At 36.1% G+C, this 26,624-nt stretch overlaps 4 protein-coding genes across 4 annotated transcripts; 1 reads left to right on the top strand and 3 right to left on the bottom strand.

Annotated features, from left to right (window-relative positions):
- Positions 1–3,302: 3,302 nt before the first annotated feature.
- LOC103451432 (uncharacterized) lies at positions 3,303–6,517 on the bottom strand. Its single transcript, XM_008390833.4, has 6 exons — positions 5,891–6,517; positions 5,681–5,776; positions 5,189–5,366; positions 4,718–4,815; positions 3,849–3,910; positions 3,303–3,691 (listed from the first exon to the last, which is right to left on the bottom strand). Exons 1-6 carry the CDS (start codon positions 6,392–6,394, stop codon positions 3,577–3,579), a joined length of 1,053 nt encoding a protein of 350 aa, XP_008389055.2. The 5' UTR covers positions 6,395–6,517; the 3' UTR covers positions 3,303–3,576.
- Positions 6,518–12,086: 5,569 nt separating this feature from the next.
- LOC103451433 (mitochondrial intermembrane space import and assembly protein 40 homolog) lies at positions 12,087–14,450 on the bottom strand. The gene is made up of 4 exons (XM_008390834.4): positions 14,162–14,450; positions 13,287–13,318; positions 13,002–13,127; positions 12,087–12,396 (listed from the first exon to the last, which is right to left on the bottom strand). Exons 1-4 carry the CDS (start codon positions 14,268–14,270, stop codon positions 12,226–12,228), a joined length of 438 nt encoding a protein of 145 aa, XP_008389056.3. The 5' UTR covers positions 14,271–14,450; the 3' UTR covers positions 12,087–12,225.
- A 129-nt stretch (positions 14,451–14,579) lies between these two features.
- LOC103451435 (uncharacterized) lies at positions 14,580–20,830 on the top strand. Its single transcript, XM_008390836.4, has 10 exons — positions 14,580–15,124; positions 15,737–15,971; positions 16,095–16,178; positions 16,336–16,505; positions 17,171–17,310; positions 17,901–18,078; positions 18,180–18,774; positions 19,355–19,467; positions 19,915–20,158; positions 20,324–20,830. The coding sequence occupies exons 1-10, from the start codon at positions 14,904–14,906 to the stop codon at positions 20,579–20,581; spliced, it is 2,238 nt and encodes a 745-aa protein (XP_008389058.2). The 5' UTR covers positions 14,580–14,903; the 3' UTR covers positions 20,582–20,830.
- Positions 20,831–21,070: 240 nt separating this feature from the next.
- LOC103451434 (G-patch domain-containing protein C1486.03) lies at positions 21,071–24,070 on the bottom strand. The gene is made up of 6 exons (XM_008390835.4): positions 23,868–24,070; positions 23,400–23,525; positions 22,905–22,985; positions 22,744–22,797; positions 21,659–21,778; positions 21,071–21,324 (listed from the first exon to the last, which is right to left on the bottom strand). Exons 1-6 carry the CDS (start codon positions 24,024–24,026, stop codon positions 21,196–21,198), a joined length of 669 nt encoding a protein of 222 aa, XP_008389057.2. The 5' UTR covers positions 24,027–24,070; the 3' UTR covers positions 21,071–21,195.
- Between the last annotated feature and the right edge of the window lie 2,554 nt (positions 24,071–26,624).

Raw genomic sequence — 26,624 nt, forward strand, 5'->3', positions numbered from 1 at the left:
ATGCACTTGTCATAATTAATTTGATTCTTCCCTCTTTCTTATTTTCTACAAATAGGGCTAAGAGAATAAGACAGGTTACATTTCAAATTGACTAATTCGCATATTTCCTCATTGGTTTTTATGGCTGCTATATTGTTTTCCACAATGTCAATACAATTTAATTAAGAAACAATATAGATATGTAAATTTTATAGCATTTTAAATTGTGGGGGGCTTTCCATTTCAATTTTGCTTGGAGGAATTAAATTAGATGCTTTGTACGATTATTAGTATTATAAATGAGCTTTACCATACATCTTTTAGATGTAATCACTAATGAGTTTGTTCAAGTGAAATTCAGGACATCAATGAAAATTGTTGGGGTTGGAGGAGAGCCCGGTATGCTGGATAAACTTTGACGTACTTGAAAATGTGGGAGTATGCTAAGTTTTTTATTTGGGCAGGTGTACCGAAAGTTCCATTGACCATTCCAAAGGCATATTCTGAATGCTAAATAATTTGAGGTACTATATAGTTTATATTAATTAGAAATGAATGGTAATTTTTTTTTTTTTTTAAACAGCTTATGGTAACGTTATACGTGCAAATGCCATATTATGTTGAGAAGTCATGCTTGGGAGAGACAGCTTAAATAGATATGCAGGTGCACCTTGGATTGGAACATGAGTTGACACTCATTTGGAAAAAGATATTTGGTGAGGCTTAACAACATTTTTGTTATATCCCAATTTATATGGACGTGACCCTGTATTTGGTTGAGAGATATCCCACTATTGTGGAAGACAACAATGTGTTTGGTTTGAGGTATCCCACTAATTGTGGAAGAGACTATAAATTTATCTGTGTCTGTGTGGCGATAGCCTAGCTATAAGAGCTTGAGTTAAATATAAATTTATTTTGCATATATGCATTTGACATAATATGTTTGAGGTCAGAAATGGATCTAGCTAATCCTCTTACAAATCCACTAAACTAAATGCTAGTGATGATTATTACATCGAGGGGGATGAGACGTATGCCTATAACATCAATCAAGAGTGATGGTAACCCAACCAATGTGAGTGGAGACCCCAAGAAGTAGGTTCATATGGGTAAGAACAAGTCACTTGTTGATTGGGCGTGCTTTATCAATTTATATCAATAACTCTATTGAGAGTCTATCCATGTGGTGTAGAGAGTGCAACTACAGTAGCTTGTGATGTTAAACTTATGTTCTTAATGAATACCATAACGTATATATACTTGGTGTGCTTGACTACAGTGCACATTTGATGGATTCACCTATTTGAGTGTGGGAGTGGGGCCGTTTCCTATGAGAGTTTAGGCAGGTTCTCTAGAGCATTTATGAATACCCAGGTGGGCGCATGGCCTATTCGCGCCAACCCGCTGAACATGCTCGATTCCGAGGATTCAATGTGGATGGTTAGTCCTATGATTCACGCAAAGAAATATTGATTAATAGAAAAGTTAATTTTCACCAAATTTCTGTGAGTTACGCCTAACTCGTCCTAAGGCTTGTTCATAGTCCAAAAGATATCAGTACTGACGTGTTGGATTCTCACTTTCCTTTGGTACTTCCTTGTCCTCTTTAAACTTGTGTTTCTCAAATTCCTTTTGGTGATTCGATTTGTATTTTGTAATATGTGGGGGATTGTTGAAATTTTTAATTGGGTATTTCAAAATACAACTCTTCATTAGTAACTTTAATATTATTCAATTTGTTTAGAAGTCTTTATTTCAGTTTTTTATTAGTAAAACTAAAAACTGAAGCATTAACTAATTTATAATCGTTGTGGCTATAATGTCCAACGTTCTAGACCTTGTTAAATGGCCTTCATGTATAGCCTATTTGTCCTATATATAATATCATCCTCTCTTTGAGGCAAAGGTGATTTTTTGTGGAGTAATCATCTCTTTCCTTCAACGGACAAACCACACCTAGTTAAAAACAGTCCCACCATCTTCTCCTCTCCTAATCTCTCATATTATCTCAAATGCTATTATAATTTCCACCTTTTATATGTTAAAAGAAAGAATCGAGTTGTTCACTCGATTCAAATATTGCGAGTGTACGCTTACAAAGATCATAGATTGTTGTATTCTGGAGAGTAGGGCACCATAATCTGCTACACCAAGACATTGTCTTAGAGGGGTAAAGTCTACTCTTAAAGACAATGACTACACGTTTCAACCTAAAATCTTGTCTAATCAAGGATCGACGAAGAACGTTCTATAACTACAAAAGATAAGTATTTTATCTTATTTGGTTATTTTATTTAATAAAATTGTGGTGAGAAAATTGTGATATCCTAATATTAATTTTATAGGATTTGTTGTAAGAGAAGTAACATCCGAATTGCCAATATTTCCAACAATTGATATAACTAGAAAGATAATGACATGCCCACTAAAAGCTCGACTTAATGCCTTGAGGAAAACACTGAAAATTAAGATATTGCGTGCACTTGGATTATTTATACTAAGACTCCACAATGTCAAAATCTTTAGATCAGCCAATCTAAACTTGTTATAAAGTGGAGCAATAGCTCTTTTGCTAACTCTGTTGGAACTTTCACTCATTTTTTGCCCTTTAAACCCTTTTATTTAGAATGGAGAATCTAACAGAATTAGCCCAAGGAATCATTGATCTATATTATAACAAGTTCAAAAAACATAAATCAAAGCTCCAATTGGACCACAGTTTAAGAACAATTACTCCAATTTCTCTATAGATATAGATGATACACGTACAGTATGAAATCCGTACCATAAACCCAATAAAAACAGCCGAAAGTGCAAATTCGAGTAAACTACAGACCCTCTTTCTTTTGTCAAGAAACTATAAGCATTTAATTACCAAAATTACAACTGCATGGCAAAGTACAAATTAGAAAAATTACGAATATTTGAATGTAGCATCGCCTTATTAGAGGTTACTGAGTTGGCCTAGTAATGTGGGTGGGTAAAAATAAGATGATGATTATGAATAGGCTACTCCATGATTCGAAACTTGAAATGTAACCGTAAAGAATAGAAAGTGAAAGTTCGAAGGTATTCAACCCATTATTGAAAGTTTATTTAACACAAAGGACCCCCAAACTTGTTTGACGCATTGCTGGGAAGGGATATATCCACCGTCGAAGCTTTAGCGTTCGGCTTCACCAGTATTGCATGGCTTTTTTTTTTGTCTTTCACAGATCGAATACCTTCGAACGGTAGAGATTACAGTCATTATGGACGGTAGAGATTACAGTCAACTCCACGAAGTTGGACTGCAGGTCGATGATGTGTGCCCAAGCAACTTGTACATCGCCACCTCATATTACTCCATCTCCACATATATCAGTAATTTCTCAGTACATAAATCCAACTAGTGTCATATTTAAAAGTGAAGTTTAAACAAAACTTTGACAAAATTTGAACTCATGCTGTGCTGCAACCAAAAAATTTCCACATGATCATGAAACAAATGAGAACACGTCTATAAGGCGCGCCTTTGAGGTACTAACAAGCCCTCCCTCCTCCTTCACAACTTTACTTTTCCGTGCCAAACAAAATGGATGTGGTGCATGTGAATCAAGGAGAGCCCCGGCCAGAATCATCTGAATCTGAACCATCAACCATCTTTTCTAACGAATCTATGTCCACTGCTTCAGAAAGCGTATGTATCCGTAATTTATCTGCATCTTCACTGGGAACAAGAGAATATAAGAAGGAAAAACATTAGTCATGAGCGCCGAAAACAGAAATCTTAAAGTTTTGTTCGGATCACAATGGCATGGACATTTCGTTTTCCCTCATTCTTTTACAAGAATTCAAAGAGCTGAATATTAGGGATAGAGGCCTACTCTGTAACACCAAATATTTCTTTGATAATTAAGGAGCTATCCCTCGAACAGAACTCTGGAAGCTGCAAAAATTTCCCATGAAGATTATTAACATATTATACTCCAAAAACCCTGATTTTCCATGAAAATAACTAACCTACCAAACTAAAGGTAGAGAATTTCCAAAATAACCATGATGTATCATCATAAAATGCCTCAAGAACAATGGAGCTTTTGTGATTATCCGCAGATTTCCCAGAAAACTTTTATGCTCTTCTACAAATCTGGAGTTATACTGACGCAGCAAATTTAGTGTATAAATTTCCAGGACAAACACTAACTCACATCATGCTTCAGCAAAAGTTCAGAATCTGAGGCTATGATACCGAAATGACCCATTTCTGTGCACACAATTCATAGTTTTAATTCAACCAGTGGAGTGGCGTCACATGTTTCAGCCATAACCCTCACGCTTCTGACAAACATGTTTAACCACTCCAAGGAGCAGTTGGGGACATAATATTTTTTTTTTTGACAGCCCTCTCATCACAATATGCCAATCATGCAACCAAAACATGAAAAGGGGAATAGGTGGGGAATAAATATCCTTTGAATACAAAAGTTTCTCCAAGGTAGGAAAACTGGTAAGGCCCTATTTGGAAACTTCAACAAATATGTGCAATATTTTTTTTTTCTTATCAAAAGGTAGTTTTCCACCATGTCTGACTGGACGAAACCATAACTGGAAGAATACCACAATATTTCTTTCATGTGACTCTATACGAGTAAGATTTCTAGTGACAATACAGGAAAGAGAAAAGGCGGGTGAGAAAAACTGAAACATACAAAAAGTATGTCAAAGTTATCATTTTGAATGTTCAGTCCCTTACCTCTGACAGATAGAAAACCTTTCCAAACAGGGCTTGAACAGCTAATTTTCTCTTGAAACCTCTTTCAGTGTAGCCTGAAACATCCATTACAACTGGGCCTGGAAACCGAAAACACGTTGTCAGCAACTGATAGCAAAGTTTTGGAAGGAATTTTTCCAACTTTTCATGGTATGGTTTTGTTATAAGGTTAAACAGCCAATTAGTTTAATGTATTTTGAAAACACATGGATTAAAGAAACAGTACTACGCTAATAAGATGGACAACAACAACATCAATAGAGTAGTATTAGTTGAAAGAGCGTTTTTGGAGCGCACTAAAAGCATCCATCTTTGGTATCTCATAGGTAGGAGGAAGTGATCTACTTTCACAATGTGTCCTCGTCAGATTATATATGTTCCCATCGAAAAGGCGACGATATGTAATTAGACCAAACGGGGTTATGAAAGCAGTTGTTCGATGAGCCAGCTTACCTTTGTCTCGTACAATTCTTCTTGAAATTTCATTCAGAATTTCAGCGACTTGAGAGTCATCGAACATGGAAGATTTTCTGAGCTGAATTAAGTTGGAAACCACATCTGGGTTGAATGGATTTTCATTCAAAGTATACCGAATGTACTTTCGCAAAATTTCCTCCATGCCAAAACCAGTCTGGAAATTAATTAGCAGTGTGTTGTCAAACTCAAAATGGCAAAGTGTACCACAAATGAAAATTTATAAAAGGACACAGTACTCATTCAGTGGATAAATTTTTTATCAATGTCAGAAGAGATATACAGCTGAACTCGAAACTCGAAAGTGCTCCTCCAGAAAAACCATGAATCAAATTGAACGAATAAATAATTTTGAAGAATAAGACAGCAAACGCACTTGCTTGGTTCAGCAGTTAACAAAAGTGTAATCACGATATGGCAAATTATGACACTGCCTCTGAATTGCATATGTATTAGTTGTAGAAATGTCACCTTCTGCACAAGTTGGTTCAAGACATCGGGTTTGACTTCTGCACCATTCTGAAACAATTCGTCTATTGATTTGCATAGCATTGCATTTTTATTCACCTGTTTTGTTTGTCACAAGACAATTAATCAATCAATCAATTAGAAAATCATTCATAAACCCCAATAAACAGTTGACAGGAAAATAAGGAGAAGATGAAGAAGAAGACAATTGACCAGCTTCTTGCGTTTATGTCGAGGGGAAGAAAACTTTTTGACGGTCTTGACAAGGGCAATGACGAAAGTGAGACCGGCATAGGCGAGAGGGAGAGCCAGAATCCAAGGGAGAGAGCTGGTGCCCACTCTGGGTCCAGGAATCGCCTGTGTGACGGAGCCCGTGAACTCTACCACGTCCAAGGCCTTCTCCTGAATCCACGGTAGATCCTCTTCCACCTCTTCCACTGCTTCTTCTGCTTCCTCTTCTTCCGCTGGTGCTGCTTTACTGGTTTTGTTTCCACTGGAATTCGAATTCGAATGCGAATTACTCTTCACCGCCGCCGCCGATACAACGGCGGAAAAGGATCTGCTTGCTCTGAGTGTCAGACTGAGAGGTCTGAAACGACGACAATTAGAAGAAGAAGGAGAAGGAAGTACGAATACGGGACTGTTGGCGGCGAGGCCGCGGGGAAGCCGTTGCAGTTGCAGTTGGGAAGAAAAGCAAGTCGCAGAAGCAAAAGCCATGAGAAAGTCCCTTCACCTCAATTCGCTTGTCGCACGGAGACAGGCTTAAATCTACCCTGCAACCTTATTCTTTCGAAAATTGTCTCTCTTCCCCGTGGTAGTTGTGGTTAAAGTGATTTTTCAATCCTTTATGTTCTACAGGGTGATTTTTTTTTTATACAAAATATTTCAATTTGCAAATTGCAATAGGGAGAAAGGTTTTAAATCTAAGTAAATTGTAGCAATGATTTCTCAATTTTAACTCAATTGAAGCAATTGTTTCTCAATTTTAACCCAATTGGAGTAATGGCCATTCAACTAAAAATTCATTAATATTGATCCCACAATTCATCAAAATGTGCAGCTATGATCTTTTTCGTCAACTCCATTAGAATTTCCGTCAAAATGAGTCACGTGCCATTACGTGAGGCTAAATCAATGGGCAAATATGGAAAATCAAATAAGAAAAATTGTACAATGGTCTCTCAATTTTAATCTAATTGGAAAAATTGTCCATCAACTTTAACTCAATTGGAGTAATGGTCCCTTAACTTTAATTCAATTGTAGCAATAGTCATTCCAACATAACTCGTTTTGACAAAATTGACGAAAAGAACCATAGCTACACGTTTTAATGAGTTGATGGATCAATGGTAATGAATTTTTAGTTGAAGGACTATTGCTCTAATTTAATTAAATCTGAGGAACTATTATTACAATTTACTCTTTAAATCTATAACGCTGGCTAAGGAGTGCACAATTCATCACTTGTAATTGATTTTTTATTTTAGTTTTGGAATGAAAAATCACAACCCAATAAAAAGTTGAACAGAATACTACGTAAATAATTTCAAAAGCTTGGTCGAGTGAAAAAGGAGTAAAGGATTGGAACTTTCTTACCAAATTTGCAAACTAAATAATGTGGTTATAAATGATTGGATTATTAATTAAGTGTCAATTAATATGCTTGTTTCTTATTAGTGACACATCATTTAGTTTGTAATTTGGTTTAAAAAAATTGATCTCCTACTTTTTATGAATTCATTTTTTGGCGATATGATAAACAATACCGGACTACACTCCCGTAGTTCAAATAAAATAAATAAAAGGAGGGGACATCTAAGGATTTCAAGGAATGAAATTTGATGCATTTATTTTTTATAAACGATAGAAAGAAAAAAATTGATGCATTAAGTATATCAACATTTGGTAATAATTATTATAAACTTAAAAAGTAACTAATTTTATAAAGTATAAATTTTGATTTTTTTTTTCTAATTTCTCAAAGAAAATAGATTAGAGGTATTAGAAATGTATCACATGAGCATTGCAAAAGGCATGCGAGACAAATTGTAAATGACTACTTGGAAGGAAACATTTACAAGTTCTCTTATATACATCTAACCGACCCGCATATATTTTGTTTTATTTTTTTAACCATAATTAATAAATGTTCATTATTTACGAGTTACCGTCTTTCCACCACATGAAAACAAAACCTAATTAGTTTAAGAGTCCCTTTGGAGAAGAACAGGGGGACCATTTGGAGAACGCAGCAGATGATGCTTTAGTGCTTACCTTGGGCTCCTTCATTTATGTTTTCCTTTGAGCAATCACTCATATTGGTGTTACGTTTTATAGCTTTTGGAGAGAATTTTGTTATGTGTTTTTATCTTCACACAAACCTGAACCGACCCAAACCAACCCGCCACTGTCGGTTAACCGACTTGATATGTGACATCCCACATGGCCCAGGGGAGTGGATCCTGTAAACTTTATATGTATATTTTCATCTCTACCTAGCACGAGATCTTTTGGGAGCTCACTGGCTTCAGGTTCCATCGGAACTCCGAAGTTAAGCGAGTTCGGGCGAGAGCATTCCCATGATGGGTGACCCATTGGGAAGTTCTTGTGTGAGTTCCCAGAAACAAAACCGTGAGGGTGTGGTCGGGGCCCAAAGCAGACAATATTGTGCTACGGTGGAGTTGAGCTTGAGATGTGACAATTTGGTATCAGAGGCAATCTCTAGCCGGAAGTGTGCTGACGAAGACGTCGAGCCCCTAAGGGGGGTGGATTGTGACATCCTACATCGCCTAGGGAAGTGGATATTGTAAGCTTTATATGTATATTCTCATCTTTACCTAGCACAAGGCCTTTTGGGAGCTCACTGGCTTCAGGTTCCATTGGAACTCCAAAGTTAAGCGAGTTCGGGTAAGAGCATTCCCATGATGGGTGACCTACTGGGAAGTTCTGGTGCGAGTTCCCATAAACAAAATTGTGAGGGTGTGGTCGGAGCCCAAAGCAGACAATATCGTGCTACGGTGGAGTCGAGCCCGAGATGTGGTGGGGGCCCGGGCGGGGATGTGACATGATCGGTTTTAGACCTAGTTTGGTCAGTTTCGGTTTGCAATTTTGACCCAACCGACTAAGTCGGTTTGGTTTCTATTTTGGCCCAAAACCGACCCAACCTAACCCGTGCCCACCCCTAACCCAAACATATACCCAAGAAATTTATTAAATTCATATATAGGAAAACCTTTGCATCTATATCAAATGAAAGACATAACCACCATGGAAACTTTGAATCCCAACTAAATGTAAAAGATTTATAGGTCTTCCGTACTATGCCAAAAAATTGAGTTCGAATCTAATTAATTTTGTAAGAATCAAACTCCTGCAATGTAATGAAAATTTGAGTTCTATAGGAATGATTCTAGTTCTTGATTTTATCTTTGGAGGTGGATAGGGAACATTATTGGTGTTGTTTTTTGTTTTTTTTTTTTTTTTTAATCCTCTCTAAATTATGTTAGAAGTTCATTTAGAAAGTCCATTGGAGATACACTTAGAATATTGTATCAGTTCCCTTCAAATCTACTAAATTATTCTTTTCTAAAATTCTTTAGATTGAATATACGTGGATTTTGTATAAATTTCTTTAAAATTCTAGTTGAGTGCATTCGAATTTTTGTGGACTTCTATAAAATATCTCTCAATTGAATATATGTACATTTTTCATACACACAACTAAAACCTCCCAAAATCTCAATTAAATGCACAAAACTCTTCAATTAAGGTCAATAAAATCAATTCAAATCAATTCAAGTCAGTTCCACTTACTAAGCTAATCTAAATTACTTATAACAAAACTCTTTTTATCAACGAAAAGAGAATGAGAAGACAATTTGGTCTTCTATCACAAAATAAAAATCGTGGGTAGTAGTATAATTTCGCACAAACCAAATTTTGTTTGTTTTTTTTTTTTCTTTTGAATCTTTTGATACCAGCGCCTCACTTTTGAATTTTTTTGACTAAACATCTATGCCTTTTAGAAATTTGATTAAAAAAATTTATTTTATAATTTTATGTATTAGAATTAATTATTTCATGTACCTCCCTAAAATCTCACACCAAAAAAAAAAACACACACCATAGCAAATTTCCTATAATCTAGCCGTTTGATTACCTTCTCTCCCTTTAGAGATAATTGTATATAAAAAAAACATGGTTAGATTCAGTTTATTTTCACAATAATCCCTATAATATAGCAATGATTATCTACGATTTAAAATATTATTTTTTCTCAACGGTTTAAAATATTTTTAAATCTCACGAAATTAAACATACCTAATAAGTTTTTCTTTTAGTATATTAAGAGAAAATAGGACTAAAAACAACATAAAGGTACCAATAAACAATGTGTATGAAATCTAACGTCCCTAAATGAAATATAGTGTACCAATATCAACAATATGTTGTCAAACGTACCAAAATTGTAAATAAATGTACCAATCAATGATTTTTACAAATTTAAATGTACCCACCGATAATAGGCTTTTTATTCAAAATGGTCACTGAGATTTGCATAACTCCTCGTTTTGGTCATTGAGATTTGAAATCGATAGAATTGGTCCCTGAGTTTGTCCACCATCAATCATTTTGGTCATTCCGTGAAAAATATCCATCAAATAAGAATAAGATGACAAAAATACCCTCATTTTTTGTCCAATCATTTTGGCCTATTGTTTATCAAAATTGAGGGTAATTTTATCATTTTAATCTTTATTTAACATAACTATTCACGGAAGGACAAAAAATGATTGATGATGGACAATCTCATGAACCACTTATGTTGATTTCAAATCTCAAGGACCAAAGTGAGGAGTTATGCAAATCTCATGAACCATTTTGGTTATAGCCTATATGCATAATGTATTGTACATAATAGTAGTTAGTCAACAACTATATGTTAAAAAAACATCAAAGAAAAATAGTTTCACAAAAAAATTGAAAAAATTACACAGAACTTGTTATGTTGGATCACAACTATTTGAAAAAAAAAAAATTTGTAGGCAAAGCGCTTTAATCAAATCTTAAAAAGGCACAAATGTTTAATGATATAGAAAATTTGTAGGGGATTTTAATTTCCTCTTTTTTTTCTTCAAACCTCACCCGCATGTCATCATAGTATCTCTAATTTAAAAAATAAATAAGGTTTTTTTATTAGTACCCCACATAATGTTGAATACACTACAAATTAAAATTTAATATTAAATAACTTATATACCCTAATATGCATTGATAGTTTTGACCTTATAATGTTTTAAAAAAAATTAAAAATTACTAAATGCTCCCCAAATGACTTTTAACATGTATATCACAAGATTATTTATCTTCTTCAACTCTATAAACCACTCTCACTTTCCATTGTAGAACAAAAAGCCTAACCAATGAAACTACAAACCCATTGATTGAGAAAAATTATTTTTGATGAGTAGAACATGAAATCGACGTTTCAGAAGCTTCCCCTTGTTCAAAATGTACCATCATAAGTGGTGAAGTTTAAACTTCATTGGTCTCAGATTACAGTCATCGCCTTCTTTTGCAAAGAAACTTCTGCCGTTTCACTTTTGTATGGTTACCCAAACATGCAGCTTCTACTTTCCTCTATTTGATCCTCTATAGCAATAAGAAAATCCTGGTATGACTTGAATGATTCTGTAACAACTGTACATAGCACAGAGAAAAAAAAAATCATTGTGAAGAGTACCGGGGGGTGTATGGAGAAAATATGGGGTGTGTATATAGAATGGTAAGGTGTATGTTCAGAGTGTGGGGTGTGAGATTATTATGGAAAAGTATGTGGAGGTGTATAAAGAAAAAATTTAGTTGAAAAAGCAAATGTAAGGTATATTAAATATATAAAGTGTATTCAACAATACGTGAGATGTTAATATAACAAGCCAATAAATAAACCCCATGTTGGAACCAAATTTGCATATTTTCTCTCCCTCTTTCTCTCTCTCATATTTCTCTTCTAATTCTCTATTTTCCAATTTTTTTTTTTTAAATATATTTACACACATGTAGTGTGTTGAAAAGAGACTAAGCAATCTTTGCACTAACCTTACATTTGGACCTTTCACTTGATCAAATATCAAATGTCATTTTGTACACGAAAACAAAATATGAAAAACAAAAGAAATATTTTGTGACCCTTACAACTTGACCGATTTGATTGGTTAAATTATGCATAAATTGTATTGACTTCAATTACTAATATTTTAAAATGGAATTAACCAATTTATACTCAAAACCCCCAATTCAAATCCCTCTGTTTTTTTTCTCATTCTATTTCATCCAAATTTATATAACCAAACAAAAAGCCTCAAAGAATCTAAACCTTTCTTTAGCTGAATTATGTGTGGAAGTGGAATAATGTTTAACCATCTTTCTAATAAGACCAACTCAAATTGCTTGGGCATCTTCAATGAAAGGCCAACTTTAAACAAAGTCAGTGGTCACTGTTTGTTATAAGAAAAGTAAAATAATAAGAGAGTTGTAAGATGTTTCTCCTAAAGCTTGGACTTTGGACTTTGAGATTCTCTGGACCATGTCGGGGGGTAGATTTTGTAGTCGTCATCTTTCTTAATTTTATCTTCTTCTAAATTGTCTTGAGAAAAGGCATCAGGATTAGCTTTAATACAATTCTGCAGAACTACAAATGGATGCACACAGTCTGATCCCTGTAAATATAAAAAGGACAAACAAGAAAACCTCATGTTAACTACTAGCATATTTACACTGACCTGAAACAGACCAGCCACCTAATGATAGTGAGCTTTATGAATTTCCAACTTGGAGTGTTACATAACAAAAACCTTATTCTTATCATCTATTTGTATCATTTTTTCTAATAGAGATGAGACATGTGTTGGTGGGCCCTACCTCTATTAGAGAGATGATACAAATAATGGTACAAATAGATGGTAAACGAAACACTACTCTACATCCGCTAGGCTAGGTTACGGTTACCACTTACCAGTACGTAGAAACAGATCAACATGATAACTGACCAAGTAAATAGCATCTATTTTACAATCATAATCAGAATTGGTAAAGATCAATTTTCAAGAATTTTTCATTTGGAGGAAGGGAACAAATGAGAGAACGAAAATTGAAAAATGCGTTTTGCTCAAAATTTTCACCAGGTCTCTCCAGTCTCTTTGGTGACTAGATGGACGTATCTTCCATTTATGGGTTACTAAAAATCCAGGTCCACAGGCAGATGCATATCCTATCACTGGTACCCAACCCAATTTTAAGGCACAGGGGTCAGAGTTGAGATTACCTTTTCTTCCACTGTGCTCTTAAGATAACAGAGAAAAGCCTCTGAAAACTGAAGTCCGCAGGGCCCACTGCGTAAGTCGGCTATGCAGGGGCATTCCAGTGCCTTGTGAGCCTTGGCATCAAGAGACTGCAAAGTGCATAGTTGGACTCGTTGGATGGTCAATCATTCGTAAGCGAAAAGCAAATACTAAACGTATGCCCTTTTGAAAAAAATGTGCAATAAAAGATACACCCCACCCTGCATATCCCTTTTAAGAGAAACAAGTTTGGGGTCTTTGAAACCAACCTCATTTCCGTCATTGCCATATGCTGCAGCTTCTGTAAATGCACAACATGGCAGGAAGGAATGTCAAGTATTACATACTTTGTTAAGTAGTAGATGATGAAAAGAAACAAAGTTCCAGAAACTAAGGCCCCAGTATTACTATTAATGTATGATGTAGCTCAAGACACCCGTCCCAACCAATAACATGGCGGTCTGTATTATTAGTATACAGGAGAGTGTTGTGGAGCAAATTAAAGAAAAATTTGTCTAGAGTCTAGAAACACTTGTGAAGCGTCTGTCTGAAATCAGTTGCTAGGGCTGGGATCTTTGTACTGAAATCCCGAAACCGACCTGAAAACTCCCGAATCGACTACCTTAAAAAACCAGAAGTCCCCAAAAATTTTAATAACCGAAACCGAAAAAAAACCCCAAAACTCGGTACGGGGATCGGTTACTCACTAATTAAACATGCAAAAATTAATTTATCTTCGATGAAAGACAGATCCACATCTTTTTGTTTTGATCACTAATTAATCATGCAAAGGGCTGATAATAACAATAAGAAGAAGAATGTGGTTTTAGTGGTGGCAATTGGCAAAGTAAACAATTTACAATCAACGTATTATTGTAGCCAAACAAATTTACTAGTCTAGTGTGTATATAATTTAATTTATAGGTATATACTCAAGGATAGGACTTAATAATTCTGCAGCAAATACATATTCAGATTATTCCAATAATAAATCAATTCTAACAAGTTCCGGGAAGAAATTCACAAACACCCAAACAACGCCGTAAATAAATCACAAATACCCAATAAGAAATTAATACACACAAATTATATAGATAGGGCAGCGGAGAGGAGAGACTGTAGCGAAAGAAAGAAAGGTACCCACCGGCAATAAGAGAGTCTGTGGAAGCGGAAGGAGAGGAGGAGGATGAGAAGGAGACACCAGAACCAGAGTGGCGATCCGCTGTTGCTGCCTCGCTTTGAACTTGACCCATCTAATCCGTCTCCGCCCGCCCCTTCCTCCCGAGTCGGTCTCTCCGCTCCCCAGTTGTCACATATCATTACCCTTAATAGAATTTGGAAAACTCAGTCAAATCCCCACAGCCGGTCAAATAGTCAATAGTCAACAAATTAGAATATGTTGGAGGAGATGATAGACGGCCAAACCCATTAACTTCCCAAACCCAAGACCCAATAGTATACGTACTCGTCTCTTATTTTGTTTATAGAGCATTGGGCGTGGTCCTGGGCCCATCATCAGCTTCAGCCCAAATTTTAAAATAAGGCGAGCTGCAAGGCGCCTTGCCGGGGCGGTGTTCGTGGAATCTCCCGCGATCTAATTTCTCAATCTTGGCACTGTTGATTACAATTCAAGAAAAGGAAAAGGAAAAGGAAAAGGAAAAGGGATGGTTGTTCATTTGTGAAATTACTGGAAAAAGGAAAGAGAATGAGGAAATCAAATGGGTGGGAGAGCAGACGACGCGGCATTGGCATTTGGCAATTTATAGTATAGCCTAAGTCTAGGGGAGGGAATGTGTGATGTGTTAGTCTAAGATTCTGGTATATCGATCCATGACAAGAAGAAGAAGAAGAAGAAGAAGAAGAAGAAGATAGGTAGGGTTAGGGTTATGGTTATGGTAGAATATATGGACAACGTGAAGTTGGGAATGCTGGACGGTTTCTTGACGAGAAACCATCAAAAATCCCTGAAATCCCTTTTCAGCCGCAACAAATCTCCCAATGCGAATGACAATGGAGACGACGACCCTTCCTCTGCTGCTCTCAATTCTCCAAAATCCATTCCTCAGCTCTCTCCTTTCGCTAATTCCGTCGTCTCTCGCTGTTCCAAGTCTGTCTTCCTCCCTCTCCCAGTCTCCCTCCTCTTTTTTTCTTTATTGTTATGAACATGCTGCTCTGTTATTTATTTATTATTTATTTTTTTCTTTTTACTTGGGTCGCTCGAGAAGCTTCTTCCCTTCCATTCCCTTTACAAGCATGTCCATTGTCCAAAAACCAGCACTGCATTCATTTGTTTTGCCAATTCCACCCTATAATGCGACTGCACCCATCATTTTATATCAATTTTTTTATAGTTCTTCTTTGATTTGATTTTAGCATGCTGGTGCTGGTGTTTGGATATTACAAATCATATATCTGAATGAATGCCTCCGGTCCTTGATTTTTTTGGTCCATAACTATTACCTGGATGACGCAAAAAGAAAGATAAAATACACGTTCTTTTTACTATTTCTGCCCCTATTATTACTCTCCTCGTCATTGTTATCATCATCATCCAACGTAAAAACATTACATCCATGAAATCCATAGATTTCGTTGTGATAGTAAGCATCTACTGCTATGTATTATTGGTTTATAGTCTAACCATGATTCATTAAAATACATCTATACAATCTGTATCCTAGTAATCTTGACGCTAAATGCATCTCACCTGCTGCTGCAGGATTCTTCAAGTCCCTACTGAAGAACTACAGCATCATTTTGACACACAGCTACCCGAGAGTGTTAAGGAACTTTTGACTTATGCCAGGAATTTTTTGGAATTTTGCTCATACCAAGCACTCCATATACTGAGCAGTCATCCAGATTATTTGAATGACAAGGAGTTCCGCAGCTTGACATTTGATATGATGCTTGCGTGGGAGTCGCCTAGTGTTGAGACTAAACCCCAAGACAAAGTGAGGCAGCCTCATTGTTATTTTGGATCACTAAGGGTTTCTTTTCCCCCCTATAATTTGTCAGAAACTCAAGTGTAGCTCTTAAATCTTATCTTCGTTTCTGTGAATGATCTTCAACTGCAGGAAACTACTTGCAGTAACCAGGAAGTAGAAGACGAAGATGGCTGGTCAATTTTTTATTCAAGTTCTACGAATATGGCCGTGCAGGTTCTTTTTTCGTCAGTTTCCTCGTTTCTTTGTCTGCGATGAACACATTATTCCCATCTAACCGAGTTCTGTGCATAGAATGGGCTAGTTTCAACTTTCATCTTATTCATTCAGTGTAGTTACTACTTTGAAAAACTAATTTGTGTTTCTCCTTCAGGTTGATGACAAGAAAACTGTTGGGCCAGAGGCCTTTGCACGAATAGCTCCTGTTTGTGCTGCTGTTGCAGATATAATAACTGTCCACAATCTTTATGATGCCCTCACAAGTTCTTCAGACCATCGACTTCATTTCCTTGTATATGACAAATACATACGAAGTCTCGACAAGTATTTTTTTGGTCCTTTTAGTTATCATTGTGTGACTTACCACTGCGTTTTGTGGAACTGTTACTCAAAGTACATGAGAATTTAATCCTAGGTGCTTGTCCTGTGGTTGAATGTTAAGTTAAATTTGGAGCATGCATAGCCCATATGTGTTAGCCATAGTTCCAAACATACTTTTATGAAAGAAAAATGCTATACACGTAAACGGTTTATAAATTATGTTTGCACAAACTGATGCATATCATATGTGAAATAATCGGGGTCTGGCCATGCATGCACTTCACCTTGTGTGATGAGATGAAATTGGTGTATACCTCGTTAGTATGAAATGCATTATCCATTTCTCCTCTATGATTTCTTTTTAATTAAAAGGCGAAAATTTGTTTCGAATTTGGCATAGTGAAGTGGACAAGAATTCCACCATGATAGAAGAGAAAATATCCTATTTCTCGTCTATGGTAATTCTAGCTTTGGTTAGATTTTAAGGTTAGTAGAAGGCACACACATGCACATGCACATGTGCGCTCATCAGTTCCAGTGGCTATGGCATGTGGATTTTCTACTTTCTATCAAATATAACTAAAAAAGTGTTTGCCTTGTTATTGTGTCTCGTCGTTTAACCTTATTGATGTCAAATTTTTGTCTATTAATTAATGGCTCTTTTGCAGGGTCATTAAGGCTTCCAAAAATGCATTGGCCTCGTCCATTGAAAACCTTCAGCTTACAGAGGGAGAAATTGTCCTTGATGTTGATGGTACAGTTCCCACTCAACCAGTGCTGCAACATATTGGCATGTCTCTGTGGCCTGGTAAGTGATTGTATTCGGGAAGGTGGATCTTGCGTTAAGTAAATTAGTTTTTAAAACCATAAACTTTAGAGCTAATACAATTTGGAGACATGACTAAACCTTGGGAATGGTCTACTTCTTATATTATAAAACAAGAACCCCTCATGGCCTCCCTATAAATATTATTGGAGGGAGGATTTTCTCCGAGTGATTTTGCTACAGCCCGTCATGGCCAAGTGACAGTTAAATTTTTTTTCATCTTTATCTTTCTACGTTTTTGGAAATCCTATAATAACCAGCTCTGCATCGTCCTAATGAGGACACCTTCCCCAATGAGCGGTAGGTCTCGGGTTCGAGACTTGGGAGCAGCCTCTCCATAAATGGGGGTAAGGCTAGCCGACATTCACCTCTCCCAGACCCTGCGTAAAGCGGGAGCCTTGTGCACTGGGTACGACCTTTATGCTTTATGTTCTTTTCCTGAAAACTTTGCTAAACAGGTTTGACTAATTCGGGTCATGGTCTCAATTATAGCAGGCTCCATTTTATGTATTAAAATTTTGTATTATATAGAAAACTGGAAAGTGTTGCTCATCCAATCTTTGTTTATCTAGGACGGTTGACACTTACCAATTCTGCACTGTACTTTGAATCATTGGGAGTTGGTTTGTATGAAAAAGCTGTTAGGTACGATCTGGCAACAGATATGAAGCAGGTCATAAAACCTGAATTGACTGGACCATTGGGTGCTCGGCTTTTCGACAAAGCCATTATGTACAAGTCAACATCTGTGTATGTGATATATCTCGTCTAGCCTATATGGAACTTGTTTTACTCTATGATCGTGAGCTGACTCAATTTTTTTATTTGATTCTTTTATTCTTTATTTGCAGAGCAGAGCCAGTTTATTTGGAGTTTCCTGAGTTCAAAGGCAATTCTCGCCGGGACTATTGGTTGGATATTTGTCTTGAGATCTTGCGTGCACACAGGTTCATTCGGAAAAATAATCTTAAAGAGACTAAGAAATCAGAAGTACTGGCAAGAGCTATTCTAGGCATCATCCGATATCGTGCAGTTAGAGAAGCCTTCCATTTCTTTTCATCCCATTATAAAACCTTACTTGCTTTTAACCTTGCTGAAAGTCTTCCAGGGGGGGACTTGATTTTGAAAACTTTGTCAAGTCGCTTGCTGCTTTTGAATTCCGGTGCTGCCCAACATGATCTTTCTGGGAGTCCACATGCAAAATGGCAGCCAAAACTTTCTCCAGTTTCACTTATAGCACTTACTCAACTTGGATTTATGTTACAAAAAGATGTACATCTTGATGCAGAAGCAATAATAGTTGGAGATGTTTGTGTTGGTGAGATTAATCCCTTGGAAATGGCAGTGAAACAGTCAGTACTGGACACAGGGAGGGCTGAAGCTGCACAGGCAACTGTGGAACAAGTGAAGGTGGATGGAATTGATACAAATGTTGCAATAATGAAGGTTAATATTCAATTTCACTTGTTAAATTGGGGTTTCCATGCCAATATAACTTTTACCATTCTTACAAATTAGTAATAGTAAACAAAAGTGGATAGAAACATCTGAAAATTCCCTTGAAGAATGAATCTATTTGTAGTGCTTTTAGTTAGTGACATAGATTGCATTTGTTTTGTTCTTCATTGCTGAGGAAAAAGAAAGCAGTTTCTCCCTTCCCTAGCTGCTAAATATGATCTTCAATAGGCAACAAGTGCATTGTCACTCCTGCTCAACCAAAATATAGAAAAATTCGTTGAACCAGTGCAGTAATTCCAGAAACATGTATTGATGTGAGAACAAGTTACTGTGATTAAATTTTGTAGAATCTTTTTGTTACACTTGGGTGTTTTGTTTCTGCTTTAATGGAACCCCATATTAGTATGTGGATAGAGACAGAAGTACTGAAAACAGATTGTATGCAGCCATTAAGTTTTTTGGTTCCACCCTGTACCTTTTATATCTTTGGAAGTGCATCCCTTCACAACTTTTACTCTGGAGGTATAATGTTTGTACTGCTTATGTAAAGATTATTTTGTACTTGTAGGAACTATTGTTTCCAGTGATTGAATTAGCTAGCCGGGTTCAAGTTTTGGCATCATGGGACTACCCTTGTAAATCAACAGCGTTTCTGATGTTGAGCAGCTACTTTATATTAAGGTAACTTGTCTGTGACTGGAGATTTCTGTGCCTGGTTCCAAGAGTATGATTTATTTATTTATTGCCCCTTACGGGGAAAAATTACCTCTCTTTTCGCAGTACAAATGGAGAGCTGGCTGTTAAACCTGGACTGCCAGAGCATGGGGCCTCTTTGTTTTGAGTTTGAGCCCCACATGAACTTTACAGTCTGGGTTTAACCGACTCTGTCAAGTTAGTGCTGGAACTAGATAGGAGTTGGGTTCCCCTATTAGTTCCTTAAGAACAATTCTACTTTATATAGAGGAGTTTATTGCATGGTCCCCTCAATTGGTACTGCAAATAGAGAGGGGTTGGGATTTCCCCTATTAATTGTTGCTTGTGTTGACCTAACTATCCCTCAATTCCCATTTCTTCTTTAGCTTTAGCTTGGATGGCCAGAAGTAATGTAATGTTAATTTTGTTGTACAGGGGTTGGATCAGATATATATTGCCATCAATTTTTGTATTCGTCGCGGTTGTTATGCTCCAGTGCAGGCACTTTAACAAAGGGAAACCTTTAGAACCATTCAGAATAACACCTCCCCATAACCGAAATGCAGTAGAGCAGCTGCTGACATTGCAAGAAGCCATCACTCAAGTTGAAGCATTACTTCGATCTGGGAATATTATTCTCTTGAAGATAAGAGCTCTCATGTTTGCGGTTCTTCCACAGGTATACTTTTGAAGCCATGCCAATTTATTCTTAAGCTCTCATAGGGCGGATTGGCCTGTTTGTATTTCCAACATGGTCGTGTAACATTAGAATTCAAATTTCTATTAGGAATTGGTTTTCTCTGTCCCGTCGATGCATTACATATCATAATTGGTATATCTGCAGGCAACGGACAGGATCGTTCTACTACTGGTTTTCATGGCAGCAGTGTTTGCATGTGTGCCATTGAAATATATAACTCTGCTAGTATTTCTGGAGGCTTTTACAAGGGAAATGCCATATAGAAAGGAAAGCAGCGACAGGTGGTTGAGGCGAATTAGGGAATGGTGGATCAGAATACCAGCAGCTCCGGTTCAACTCATTAAACCCGATGATCGCAAGAAAAAGAAATCACCTAACGATCGCAAGAAAAAGAAATCATAAAACTTTGCGTACGGTACAAACAATGCTATCAGTACTAGGTTGTAAATGGCCAAATGTGGTTCTATTTCCAGTTCAATTCGTACCCTTGTTTATTTTTGTACACAATATCCAGTTAAACTTTACATAGATGGATAGGGTTCTGCAAATTCTATTGTGATAATAAGTACATTAGAAGGGGAAAAGGGGTGCGCACACTATTTTTTCTGTTACAGTGAAAAAAATCAAATATGACATTCTATTCCTATCTCATTAACCCGCATCCAACCATGTAGAATTGTAACAAGAACCAAAAACTACGAAAATAACCATGCTGCTTCAGGTTCATGAGGGTAGTACCTATACCCACATCAGCTCCACCTTCATCGACTTTTGCTTGTATGGAACAGGGGTATCAGCGAGACAATAACTCTACCAACGAGCCCAGGTTTCAAATTTGGCCACTACATTTTAAGTTTCGGCCCCTTTTTTAAATTTTAGGCAAACTTAAAATGGCAAATTGAATTTAGCATTGATGTTTTCGCTGGCTTACAGACAAAACCCCGTACAAAACCTAAAATATGAAAAGCAAGGGGTGTGTTTAAGACATAATGAGTAGAGATTATGCATTTTTTCCATTAAACGTTATCTGGCCAAAACTCCCTGAAAAAGGCACGCTCAAATTCTCTCTCCTGCAAATTTTTCTCTAACTCCTGCATCTTCTTCATCTTCTTGGAGAGTCCCTTGCCTTTTCTTGATTGCCCCTCCTAAACACCAACAGCATAATTAGTAGTGCAAGAGTGTAGCCGGTTATAATGGTCAGCTTAACTTCGCTCTTCCTTCTATGATATATTGTCTAAATCATTGATCCACCACCTTTCTTTTTCAATAATTCTAAAAAGAGTTTCTTATTGATTGCCTCGGAGTTACGTGTTTAGAAGAAGACGAGTTGATGAACAACAATATTTTTAAAAATAAGCTCCATCGTCTAAGTCCTGTGTAACTTCATATTTTTCTAACTATTTTCATCATGGAAAACAGGAAATCAAACAAAAAAGAATTCGGTTTCTGAAATATTGATACACATGCAAATGAACTCACCTGGTCATTTTTTTTATTCAAGGCAGTAGAATCAGGGGGCTTTAGCGCCTTCTTTAACTTTTCTGCTCCCAGGCCCCGTTTATTATTCTTTAAGTAAGTCTGTACAGGCTCTAACCTTCCCTGTTTCATAGAAATAAACTAGTTAGATATCCCGTCTAAAAAACTAGTAGCACTTAGCAGTTAGCACGTACTTACGATAAACTCGCTAAACCCCATTCCATGCATCAATGATTTTCACGTGCACCGAATAAGCCCACCAGGCTTGGATTGAATTGATATTATTTACCTTGCACTTTGTATTAGTGCCTGACAACTATTTCAGCCCATTGATGCGTAGTGGTTACCAAAATGAACTTGTTCTATTACTTTCTTTTTTTTTTTGGTTGAAAACTTGTTCTATTACTTGATTAATGGTAATGCTACCTACTGCATGTAGCAATGGTAGTGGAGGTATCACCAGAACAATAGTGGTAGCGGCTTCAGTGGTGATCCTAATGGTGTTGTTAGGTCATAGTTGTAACAGAAGTGGACCAGAGTTGTGGCTTTGGACATTACAATATCACCCTTCTTATGGAACTATGTATTCCACATGCAAGGAAGATGTATGCTTAACAGAAAACAATCTGATACTCTTGGATCCGTATTACAAACAGTTTTCTATGCATATCTAAAATGTGTCCTTTTCTAAAGTATGCTTGTTGGGGTTCATACCTTGGGTACTAGAATGTGTCCTTTTCTGCAACTGGAGTACAATTATACAAGCATACACAATTGACTGTCTCAATGATTGTTGACCGATCACAAAATAAGCTCATGCATGATTTCAAAACAAAATTAGTTGAAAATCACATGCATAACATAGAATTGAGAAAGCAGTTCAGACAAATAAAGAGGTTACGTGTCAATTTCTATAACTACTCAGAACACTACAACAGTCATGTTCAGGAATCCAGAAAAAAGTAAGTCAACAGAAACCAAAGCTTACACAAACAAGCGAAGGTGAAGGATAGTAATATACTAATAAAGAGGTTACTTGTTGAAGTAAAGTAGGAGTGAAGAAATCAGAAAGATGCTAATATATTAACCTGCTCAGAAATCCCAAGACCAGTTCCTTCTTTCCAACCATGTTTCTTCAAAAGCTGCACAAGATCACCCACAAGACAGTGAATGCATGACCAAAGCAAAAGGAAGAATAACATTGAAAACAAAGAAAAGAACTATAAATAGAAAGACAATGGGGGAATACCTGAAAGCCTATATTGGAGGAATTGATGGCTGTTGATGAACAACTTGAAGACATCATGCCGTTTCCCATACCTTCTTCCTCCTGTACCAAATGCATGAAGCTATTGTTCTGAGGTTAAGAGATAACAAATAATAATATACTACTCTGGCAGCTCTCCAATGGTTTTATACAAACTGGGTTATGTTTGCGTCTTATCATTTTCCTCAAAATTCCGATTTTCTCATTCTTTCACTTAGATTTACAAAGAAATTATCACTTACATCATTGGTGCACATTCTGTTGTAACATGCGGTCTCGTTTAGTTTGCTTATGCACGCTTCTCTTACAATGGATTCAAAAACTAGTCTTCTAAGTTTCTTTAGCTCTTGCCCGCTTTTATGATTTTCTTGTGCATAATTTGTTTAGGAGCCTAAACACAAGCTCACAGGTCCTAAAAAGGAGAAGAGCTGAAGTTTAAAAACAAACCAGAAAGCAGCAACAGCAAATGAAGCTAACCTTTTCATACTTTCGTCGACTAGAATCTGAAATTTCAGAAACCGGCAAGAATTTATTTGTTGAAGTATCTGCTCCTATGCCGCGTTTGTTGTCCTTCAAGTAAGCTTGAATAGGCTCTAGCCTACGCTGTTGACATGATAAACATACTCACTCAGCTATGAACAAAACATAAACACATAAACACACAAACATGTAAATATATATATATATATAGCTATATGTTCCGTGTGGTTTTAAATTAGATTTAACATATAACTTTTCTTGGCTGGAGCCTGGAGCCTGGAGGTATTAAGAAAAATTAATGGTTGATTGTACATAACGACGGATTTGATAAAATAAAGAGCTGCATCTGCTTCTTCAAAAGCTGCCTCCCAATTCTAATAACATATAATCACTTTAATATAAAAATTAATTCGAATCCTAATTTCGTACAAACGCTACAGCGGCTACAAGTCAGTGGATACCTACCTGAAACCCAATATTGGAGGAGTCTATAGCTGGAGCTGAAGAAGATGACCGCACCGTTACCGCCTCCTCCTCTCCCATGAACACACAGATGATTGATGGCTTTCGGCCAGTTTTTCCTTTCTTTCTTTTCCCTTTAACCAAAAGAAGGAAAAAATACATAAAAGTCGGGCTAAATTTGCCCAGCCCTAAATTATTGGAGCGCTGGTGGACCAACCCAGTTATTTTCTCATCCCATTATAATTTGAGTGTTTTGTTCCCCTTTAACGTTAAATTTCACCTGCTATAAAAATTTAAAATTATAATGTTATTTTCCCACTACTATTAATTTCTAAGATAACTTCTAATATGTTATTTTTTCACTCACTATTATTTCAAAAAATTAAAATGTTATTTTTCTAACAACGAACTCTTCTTTAACAATAATTCATCAGCAACTAAATGACTCTCCACATACTCTGTTGTTGTGTGATTATGCACTCTAATAACAATCATCATTAGCTTCTTACACTTTGGTTGGAAATGGCATCCATATTTTTCATTCTATAAATCCTTCTATCTTCATGTTTTATTTCTTTTTGGCCAATACAGTTTACATAGTGTTCATTATTTTCACAGATTTTAGTTCTGGGTGATTTGAGTCCAACGTTGAGTTCATGAATCTTCAATCCACATATTTACATTTCCAAAACTCAAATATAAGTTTTGACTTCAATCATTTCTCTTCCAATACAAAGACTTAAATCTTAAAACGCTAAATGTAAGATGACCATCATCATGTTAATTTTTTTCATCGCTATAAAGTATGTGAATATCAGTCATTTTTTTCCAAATTATTTACAATACGTTGGGAGTGAAAACATTCACATTGGCAAACGGCCTCGTGCTTATGAGTTGGAGTGCATTCATAAAAAAATATAAATTTTTAAAAACTTTAGAACATTTCAAATGGGGATGTCAAATTAAAATGAAATTTGACATTTTTATAATTGATGTGCCAAATAATATTTTGTAAAATCCACTGTTCCAACTGAGATGTCAAATTTGTTAATAATAAAATAATTAACAAGTGAAGAAACAAAAAAGAAATATGTGAGCCCAATATTAAAATAAAATAAATTGGCGTTGCCTTCAAATTTAACAACAAAGTAGAAATAACAAAACATGTAAGATTTTAGTATCTTCTAACAAAGTGAAGAAATTTCTTTTTAATGTTCCTCCACAGTCTCTCATCCTTTGGAATCAGACGATCGACTTTTTTTTTTTCTTTCCATCAAAACAGACTACATGGAATTTTGACATATAGTTTAAGGAGGTGTATTCAATTGAAAATTTAAGATATTTTAATGGATATATAAATCCATGGATTTTTATAGAGTTTAATTGATTTGTAGATATTCTATATAAAAATTTTATTCAATTCCCTCAAAATCTCATGGGAAGAGGTGAGATTTGTAGATGCTTAAAATATATTACAAAATCTCTCAAATTCCCTTTAATTCCTCTATTTTTCCAAATTATTTAAATTCAAATTATAATTGAATACACTTGGAATGTTATAAACTTCTTTAAAATTCTAATTGAATACACATGTATTTCTAAGGATTTTAATAAACTATATTAAAATCCTGATTGAATACACATTGAATTTCAGATAATCACTTAAAATCCTGATTGAATACCCCTAGATTCATTAAAAGAATTTGTTGATGCACAAAACCGGAGGTCTTGGAACAACGTAAATCCAACCGTGAATCTGCAAGTAGTGTAAATAACACAAGATTTATCGTGGTTCACCCCAATGTTTGGGCTACGTCCACACTGATATTGTATTTCTCTGAGAGGATTGTGAGGGAGAGAACCTCTGTAATGTGAGAAGGGATGTGAGAGGGTGAGAGGGCTTCAGGCCTAAGAGTTGGTCTTCTCTAATTGTGAGGGTGAGGAGTCCTTTTATAGAATAAGGGCTCCTCACTTATTACATATTTGCCCATTCCATAATTACATTTAAGTCCCCCGAGTATTTGTACGAGATCTGAATACGGATGCCCTAAGTATGGTATAAACAAAATTAAAATCCCTCAAAATCCAAATTGAATAAACCCCCTAAAAATGCTCTTACATGTATATAAGTGAATTAATATCGAAATCTTTTATGAGTGTATTTGTGCTAATAGAAAAACCCATGTATATGTATTACAGGGGTTTTCGCTTTTAGCGAAATAATAGAATAAATTTTTTTTGGCTAAATATCCAAAATGGTCTATGAGATTTGCATAATCAATAGAAATGGTCATTGAGATTCAAAATCAATATAAATGGTCTCTGAGATTGTTCACCATCCATGATTTTAGTCTTTCCGTTAAAAACCCTTCGAGCAATTTTCCAAGCTTTGTAACTCAATCGATTCTTACCAAATTCGATCCATAATATATTAAAATGAAGATAGGAAAATGTAGAACAAGATTATACCTATTTGGAAGCCCAATGTTTGCCGGAGATGCCCGAAAAGTAGCCTGAAAGGTGACTGGTTCACAAGAAAACTGGAAAACTCAACGGCTAACTCACCTTGTTTTGGTTGGAAAACGACTCGAAAGTGGTTAACTATTTTCGAGTTAGCTACTTTTGAGCCGTTTTCCGGCCAAAACACAACCATTTAGCCGTCGAGAAAGGTACCATTATATTCGTCTCATTGAGAAATATGATTTTCGTTTTTGAATCACTCGATTTCGTTGAGTATTGAAGAAGTTATGAATGTTTAAA

The sequence above is a fragment of the Malus domestica genome, chromosome 13 (genome assembly GCF_042453785.1).
Source record: "Malus domestica chromosome 13, GDT2T_hap1".
NCBI lineage: Eukaryota > Viridiplantae > Streptophyta > Magnoliopsida > Rosales > Rosaceae > Malus > Malus domestica.